Raw genomic sequence first — 8,465 nt, forward strand, 5'->3', positions numbered from 1 at the left:
CTATATTATATGGTAGTTATTTTGTAAGATATATTTTAAAGGACAAAATTGTCATTATATATTTAATATTAAAATATAAAATAAAAATAATTAAAATCCATTACCCTTAATGACATTCCTTATAAAATTGGTGGGGGAAGTTCTACCTTTCTTTTCTCCTTTATTTAATCAAATTTTCCCTTTCTTAATTTTAATAATGTAAGTAAACAAATGTAAGGGAATGATTACCTTACCATTGATTCTCATTATTTATTAGTAAACATACCATAAGAGTTTTGGTAAAAAAAAAAAAAATTAAGTGTATACTACTACAAAATACTTAAAATTCAATCTTTCTACCATTTTTTTTAACAAAAATACAAAATAGTTATATTAAATACTAAAGGAAAAATACCATTTGGACCCTGTGTTTTGTAAAAGTTACTGATTGGACCCTCTATTTTGTTAAATGACAAAATGGATTCTATATTTTCCAAAATGGTAAAAATAGAACTTAGTTTAATTTTTGACAACTTTTTTTTTTAATAAAACCAACTTGAAGACAATTCTTAACACGAACAGATATAGAAAATGTAAATAATTTTGTCATAACACCTTTATATCATATTATTATTAAGTTTTATTTTGACAAAAAATTAGTTTAGGGTCTTATTTTTACTATTTTGGAAAATACAGGGTCTATTTTATTATTTAACAAAATAGATAGTGTAATTGATAACTTTTACAAAATACAAGGTCTAAAATAATATTTATCCAATACTAAAATTAAAAAAATTAGCAATTAGTGCACGTAAAGTAAATGAAAAACTAGTTTAGATAGATAATTTTTCTCTTCTGCTCTAATGTATTAAACTCTAATTATATTCTATTTAAGTTCATTGTTGGAAAAAAAAATACTAAAATTAACCTTTAAAAACTAAACAATATATATACTAAAATTTTAACAACTAATTTACTCTTCATCATTTTAAGTTTTAACTTTACTCCGAATATCAAAAAATTCACCATCCCTCCTACTCCTACTCCTACTCCCATCGTACTCTCCCTCTCATTTACCAGACATGTCTTAGTATTTTTTTTAATATAAATTTTTTTAAAAGCAAAAGAATTATCATTATCACGGGAATAATAAAATCGTTGAAAACAGATAAAATATCGTATGAGAATTGCCACGTTGCACGTTACTTTCAGTCTTGTCACATAATCCAGTGGAGCGGGTCCCACTGATAATACTGTGAGCTCAGAACCTATGAAACAAGTGGCCCAATGGGATCACTTGTTTAACTGTTGAAATTTTTCGTTAGTTCATATAATTTGAGTCATAAAAATTTGTTAACCGAGTCCCCACGTCACTTCAAGTGCAACGTGTCATTATGTCCTCGGTTTTTGGACGTATGATTAATCTCAACCGTTGCTTCCTTAATCCATGTTCATTTCCTCTGACTATATATGTCATTTCATTTCTGTACCATCTTTTCTAATTAGCGGCAGTGACTCTCACTCTCTCTCTTTCTCTTTCTCTCTCTCCTCTCTCTGATACGATTTCTGTGACGTTGCTCAGTTCGCCATTAATGGATTCCATGGATCCTACTAGAGCTTTTGTCAAGAATGTTAAGCGTCTGGTTGTTAAGGTACTCAAAAGTGACATAATATTTGTGTGTGCAATGCGCTCTTTTCTAATCTTTACGTTTTTAAATTTAAAATGTATTGTTTTTTTATCTCCGATTTGATCGAAACTAGCTTTGTACAAACAGTAATCTTGTTATAGATCAATATGGTGCTTATCTTTATTTTAATGTTTTGGGAAATATCATAAATATTGAAGCTCGGTTTGAAACATTTGAAGATCAATATGAAAAGAAAAAAAATACTCGTATTTATCGTATATATTTATACTTCTTTTGAGAAAACTGCAGTCTTTTTAGGCTTTAAACATACGAAGTAGTTAATCCAGGTTAATACTTGGAATTCGGAACCTTTTTCTTTCATTTAATATAATCTTTAATTAAAGGTTTTCATTCTTTTAATTGTTTATATATTTTTTAATTTATTTTGAAAAGGAAACGTATGGTGTGGATCAAATGTGTTGATGATTGCTTTTTGTTTCAGGTGGGAACAGCTGTGGTTACTCGAGGAGATGGAAGATTAGCATTGGGAAGACTTGGGGCTCTGTGTGAGCAGGTACTCTGTTTTTTTTTGTTTTTCTCTTTCTTCCAATGAGAGACATATCTGTAATAATAATAAAAGATTGTAAATCTGTGGCTCTCATTTGATTCTTTCTATAGCAACTGGATTTTGTTTTATTTCATTTTTAATCATGAAAATTTGCTTATAACTGACCATGTCCTATGCTTCGATGAAATTACTGTAGCTTAAAGAGTTGAATTCTCAAGACTACGACGTTATTTTAGTGACTTCAGGAGCTGTTGGTCTTGGACGCCAAAGGCTTAAATACAGGAGATTGGCCAATACCAGGTAAAATATTATCTTTTGTTTATTACAAAAGTTACATTATTATAATTATATTAAATATATATATAAATACATATAGCTTCTCTGAGTGCACATGGGTTGCTCTTGGTTCTAGGTACAAGCAATGTTTCATGCTTTTGGTTAAAAAAAGCATTGTTCAAATATGCCAAGCATAACAACAGTAAAAGGAGTAGCCTCAGTACAAATAGCACTTAATAGTGATGGTTTATAGCCTCCTGACACTAACTCAAGGGGTTAGGTGGTTAAGAGGTCGAGTACAAGTCCTTTTAAGTATTATCTAATAAACAAAACATGGTTTATGATAAATTCACAATCCTTAATAATTCTTTTATTTTCAGTAGTGGTTATAGCTTAGCATTATTTGATATAGATGAGAGATTAAATGTTTCATTTAACCATGCTTGTTTTTTCAGTTTTGCTGATCTCCAATATTTACAAGGCGAGTTTGATGATGGAAAAGCTTGTGCAGCTGTTGGGCAGGGTAGTCTCATGGCTCTGTATGATACCATGTTCAGCCAGGTTGGGCCAAAATTATAAAATCATTATGTGTACACTTATTTATTTATTTTTAATTTCTAATATAAAGTTATTTGTCATGCAGCTTGATGTCACCTCGTCTCAACTTCTTGTCACAGATGGTGTTTTCAGAGATCGAGCCTTCAAGAAGCAACTTACTGATACGGTGAATTCCTTGGTATCTCTGAGGGTTATACCTATTTTCAATGAAAATGATGCTGTCAGCACTAGAAGAGAACCCTTAATGGTATGGACATCTTATGTTTAGCACACGTTATTTTTCATTTGAATTGTTTTAGTTGCTTGTCTGTTTATTTTTTCACTGTCTAAAATTTTTCTGTTAACAAGCATTATCTTATTGAAAATGTTTGCAGGATTCTTCTGGTATATTTTGGGATAATGACAGCTTGGCTGGCCTGTTAGCTCAGGAACTAAATGCTGACCTTCTTGTGCTGTTAAGTGATGTTGAGGGACTGTACAATGGTCCTCCAAATGACCCCAAGTCGAAGTTAATTCATACTTATGTCAAAGAGAAACATCAAGACGAAATAACATTTGGAGACAAGTCAAGGTTGGGCAGAGGTGGTATGACCGCTAAAGTCAATGCTGCTGTTAGTGCAGCTGATGCTGGCATACCTGTTGTTATTACTAGGTATGATCGTATATATGAACAATCCTCATAGATTAGTGTCATTGTTACAGAGTTGTTTAGCATAACTGTACATTGTTTATTGGTTACCTCAAACTGGTTCCATCTTCATTGCAGTGGCTTTGCCGCAGACAATATCATCAAAGTTCTCCAAGGAAAGCGTATTGGTACTGTATTTCATCAAGATGCACATTTATGGCCTGTTGTTAAAGAAGTTTGTGCACGAGAAATGGCAGTTGCAGCAAGGGAATGTTCAACGCGGCTTCAAGTAAGCAACACTATGTTTTTGTTTGAACATGTGAAGCCATGTCATGCTTCTGTTAACACATATAGAACTCTTCTTTCTGGAGGTTTTGTTCAATGTTCAGTTTTGTAATTTGAATGTTTTATGTTGCAGGCCTTGGGATCTCAAGAGAGGAGGAAGATTTTGCTTGACATAGCTGATTCACTGGAAGCAAAAGAAAATTTGATTAAAGCTGAGAATCAAGCTGATATTGCTGCTGCAATTGAGGCTGGAAAGGACAAGACCGTACTTTCTCGTTTGGCCTTGAAGGCCGGAAAGGCAAGCTGTTTATAAAGCCAAGCTGATATTGCTACTTCTACCGTTTATGTTTTACTTATTGCACTTCCACTAAATCATATGCCATTCATTCTCCTTTGCGCTTGTTTCAATGTTCTCTTTATTATGAAATTCATGTTGATTTAGGCTACTCCTTTTCACAGATATCTAGTCTTGCAAGATCTGTGCGTAAACTCGCTGACATGGAAGAGCCTATTGGTCAAGTTGCGGAGAGATCAGAGGTCTGAAATTCTGATGCAGTTAGTATTTTTATTCTATCATTACTTATTTTGTACTCTTCTGATGACTGCTTATGCACACAGCTGGCAGATGGAGTTATCTTAGAGAAAGTCTCCTGTCCTTTGGGTGTTCTATTGGTTGTTTATGAGTCTCGACCTGATGCCTTAGTTCAGGTGAAAGTTATAACTATCAACTAATATTCATTATACATTTTACCAGTGTAATATCTGGTCGTTGGTTTATGATACTGAAATAATTTACTTATTCTCTTCTATTTTATGTTAGTGTGTCTTGTGGTTGGTTATTCTTTATTTATTTTTTCTTTCTCATACATGATCATTCTTGGAGCCACATGTGGAGTTTGATTGTTCTTGTTGTCAACGAGAAACTCTTGTTCTGTTTTTTATTTTTTTTTCTGAGAGTTGTCAAACTGAGAAACTTATGGCTGCATGGAAATTAGTAAAGAATGATGGATTTTCAAATGAAATAACATGAAGAAGTTTTGTTATCATTTACCATTTCGCTTTGAATAAACAGATTGCTTCATTAGCAATTCGCACTGGCAATGGTTTACTGCTTAAAGGTGAAACAGACGCCAAGAGATCGAATGCAATCTTTCACAAGGTTTGATTCCTTCGAGGAAGTTCTTTTTTTGTTTCTTATTTCATATCTCATTGGGAAAGAAGCTATTGAGTGTCTTCGCATTTTTATTTTATAGGTAATCACTTCAGCAATCCCAAGTACAGTTGGTGACGACCTTATTGGACTTGTGACCTCAAGAGAGGAAATTCCTGATCTTCTCAAGGTATGCATAATCAGTTGAAAATGTTTTGTTATGGTTTTAGGGATGTACTTTTGATGATTTATTCTGCCACAGCTCGAAGATGTGATAGATCTAGTGATCCCTAGGGGCAATAAAAACCTTGTTTCTCAAATCAAGGAATCAACAAATATCCCTGTTCTTGGTCATACTGGTAAGAAAAACTGCCAGATCGAAGATAACTGTAACTAACAAAGTAGAGCTACTACTGAAGTTGATTATGCTATTATTGCAGGTGGAGTTTGCCATGTTTATATTGATAAGTCGGCTAATTTGGATATGGCGAGGAGCATTGTTCTTGATGCAAAGATCAAATATGCTGATACATCTAATATAGTGGTTAGTAGAAATTAATGCCCTTTTGATTTTATAGTTTTCGGTTTTTAGTTTCTTTGGCTTGTATAAAAGCTTTAATAAGATTTCTCTTATATTTCCACTATGAACTTCTCACCTAGCTTTTTCTATTTATACCATGTTTTTCCTTAGAAAAAGCTTCTTGTACACAAGGATGTGTCAAGTAGTGGAAAATTAAGTGAACTCGTTGCAGAACTCCAAGTTAAAGGTATCCGTTATGTTTAATTCTTCAAACAATGGTTTCTTTGAAAGTTCGTTCACTAGCCCATGATTATAGGTCTTATTGCTCTTAATTAAACACCATACAAAATTGCTGAGCATATTTAAGTCATGGGCGCAGGCGTTTCAATGTATGGTGGTCCTAAAGCAAGCACCTTGTTTAGTATTGCTGAGGCTAGCCCTTTCCATCTTGAGTACGATAAGGTGGCTTGCACAGTCGAAATTGTTGAGGATATTTATGCTGCCATTGACCATATTCGTCAAAATGGGAGGTAAGTTACATTTCCTATACATGCCATTGACCACTTTCCACTTAGCCTGTTGAATATTGGGAAGTTACTAACATTGTTTACTGGCCCTCTTGCAGCTCTCATTCTGATTCTATTGTCGCAGAAGACGAAGAAGCTGCTGAACTTTTCCTCAATAAAGTAAACAGGTACCTTAGCTTTCTTGCTTGTAGATGGCTAACAGTTCAAGCAAACATTTTAGATGAATGCCAGAGACTACCATTTATATACTTCAATGTTTCACTTTACAACTTCAACTCAATGACCAGCATTGTTTGTGCTACACAATAAGTCAATAACTACTTACATTTTAATTGGGATAAGAAAATGTAGTGCAATGACACAGAATGCATGTGAATAACAGAACTTTTCTCATGAACCACATACCAATCATCAAATTTCAGTACCTAATCACTTTTAGAGTTTGGTTTGCCTTAGTGCCAGTTATAGTGTTGAAACTTCTGAAAAATAACCTGATCATCAATTGTTGTTTGACATTTCAAAACTACTGATTCTCCAATACTATGGTATTTGATAGGTATTTATTATTGATATGGCAGTTCTTTTCTCATACCTTTACAATGATGTTCCTCAACTAAGATCTCGAGTAGTAATTTTCTTGATAAATTGAGTGTTTCAAGTTCTTGATATTTGTCATTTATATAAATCCACAGCCCTGGGGTATGCCATAATGGAAGCACAGTGTCCTGTAATGGAGGAAGCTCTGAAATTGATGCTAAGGTATGGAGCCTTACTAATCCTAGTTGCACTTGAATGGTAATTTTCACTCTTCTTTTCATTACAGCTTCCATTATATCACTTAACAGGTTGAAATAAATTCGAATGGGATTCACATTCGAGATCCTGTTGGAGTAGAAGGATTGCTAACAACACAATGGTATGACAGTTCTATGCAATGACATGATTTTAGGACCATATGCTTCGATTGGTTTTAAACAAGTAGTAATGATTGTGGTGTTTGTTATGAAATGCAGGGTAATGAGAGGGAATGGGAAGGTGGCATCTGGTCATAAAGGGATCAACCACGTCCAAAAAGCGCTTCCTATGAAAGCTTAAGTTGTAAAAAAAGTGCTTATCCTATATTTTAAATGCAACTACTAAGAAGTGAGATCCAATACATTGTAGTATTTGACCTTTTTTCTTCTTTTTCTGATAAACTAGTTTCCCTGTTTTGGTCCCCTTGCCATTTTTTACCTTGATCAAGGGGACACAATATTATGCGGTATGCACTAGTGTCTAGTACTACATCAACAATAATATGCTAAAGTAGTGTTTTATTTTATTTTGTTTCTAAACAATAATGCATTTTTTTGATCAAATTTTATGAGTTTGTTTTCAACAATGGTGAAATTTCTTGGCTAAATGAAGTTATTCATACAAAAATGTAAGAAGATTTGGAAGTTTTCTGTATCAGTTCAATTGCTCAGGCTGACGAGAACAGTAGTACTGTAAGACAGTTGAGAAGGATGAAATATGGTGGTGTGTTCATTTTAAGGAAATTGATTCCTATATTTTATACAATGTGAATATGCAGTTGACTTTGGCTGATTAATAAATGTATTCAAATTTTAGTTTAACCATTTAAAATAGCGCGACATAAAGATTTAAAGTTTTGAGTTTGTAAGCTGTATAAATAAAATTATAATTTTAAACTGTATAAATATTTAATATATGTAAAATTGTAATTTTTTTCTAATTTTACTAATACAAATTCTTTATTGTCTAAGACAAGAAATATATAAGGTTGAGATTACTTCTAACTATTCTTTTCGTAAATTCAAAATAGAGTGGAAAATTATAATTTTACAAACAGTAAGTACTTATGCCGTTAAAAAATAATTATCGGGTTTATGTTGCTAAAAAAACTTAGGGAAATTTACATCCTTTACTAACTTTTCCATTTTTCTTTCAAATATACTGTGATAAGGCAAAGTTAACTTTTTTACTGTTTTTATTTTTTTTGTTTATTTTGGCAGTATACTAACTTGGTCTTGGTTCAATTTGTACATATAAAAAGTTAACAAGAATTGATTGATTACTCTCATGTCACTTTCATTTCATGTCAGATTTTTTTTTATTTAAATTTGAAATTGATTGATGACTCTCATGTCACTTTCATTTCATGTCAGATTTTTTTTTTATTTAAATTTGAAATTTAATTTGAACTCACATTTTTTACTTAATTTGAAAGTGTGCACAATCCACCCACGTGATCCCCATTCCAAAAAAATCTCTTTTTGTCGGTTAAAATCTATAGAAAATTTCTTGAGATTGGTGTTTAAGATAAATATCATCAACAAAGACTTT

The 8,465-nt window shown here is 32.5% G+C and overlaps 1 protein-coding gene across 1 annotated transcript; it reads left to right on the forward strand.

Moving 5' to 3' along the window:
• The first annotated feature begins 1,454 nt into the window (after nt 1-1,454).
• Nucleotides 1,455-7,440, forward strand: LOC115697703 (delta-1-pyrroline-5-carboxylate synthase). The gene is made up of 20 exons (XM_030624799.2): nt 1,455-1,631; nt 2,110-2,181; nt 2,372-2,475; nt 2,907-3,012; nt 3,095-3,256; nt 3,384-3,661; nt 3,776-3,926; nt 4,056-4,220; nt 4,382-4,459; nt 4,541-4,630; nt 4,995-5,081; nt 5,176-5,262; nt 5,335-5,431; nt 5,513-5,616; nt 5,764-5,839; nt 5,972-6,122; nt 6,218-6,286; nt 6,812-6,878; nt 6,965-7,035; nt 7,133-7,440. The coding sequence occupies exons 1-20, from the start codon at nt 1,572-1,574 to the stop codon at nt 7,212-7,214; spliced, it is 2,157 nt and encodes a 718-aa protein (XP_030480659.1). The 5' UTR covers nt 1,455-1,571; the 3' UTR covers nt 7,215-7,440.
• Nucleotides 7,441-8,465: the final 1,025 nt, after the last annotated feature.

The sequence above is a fragment of the Cannabis sativa genome, chromosome 7 (genome assembly GCF_029168945.1).
Source record: "Cannabis sativa cultivar Pink pepper isolate KNU-18-1 chromosome 7, ASM2916894v1, whole genome shotgun sequence".
NCBI lineage: Eukaryota > Viridiplantae > Streptophyta > Magnoliopsida > Rosales > Cannabaceae > Cannabis > Cannabis sativa.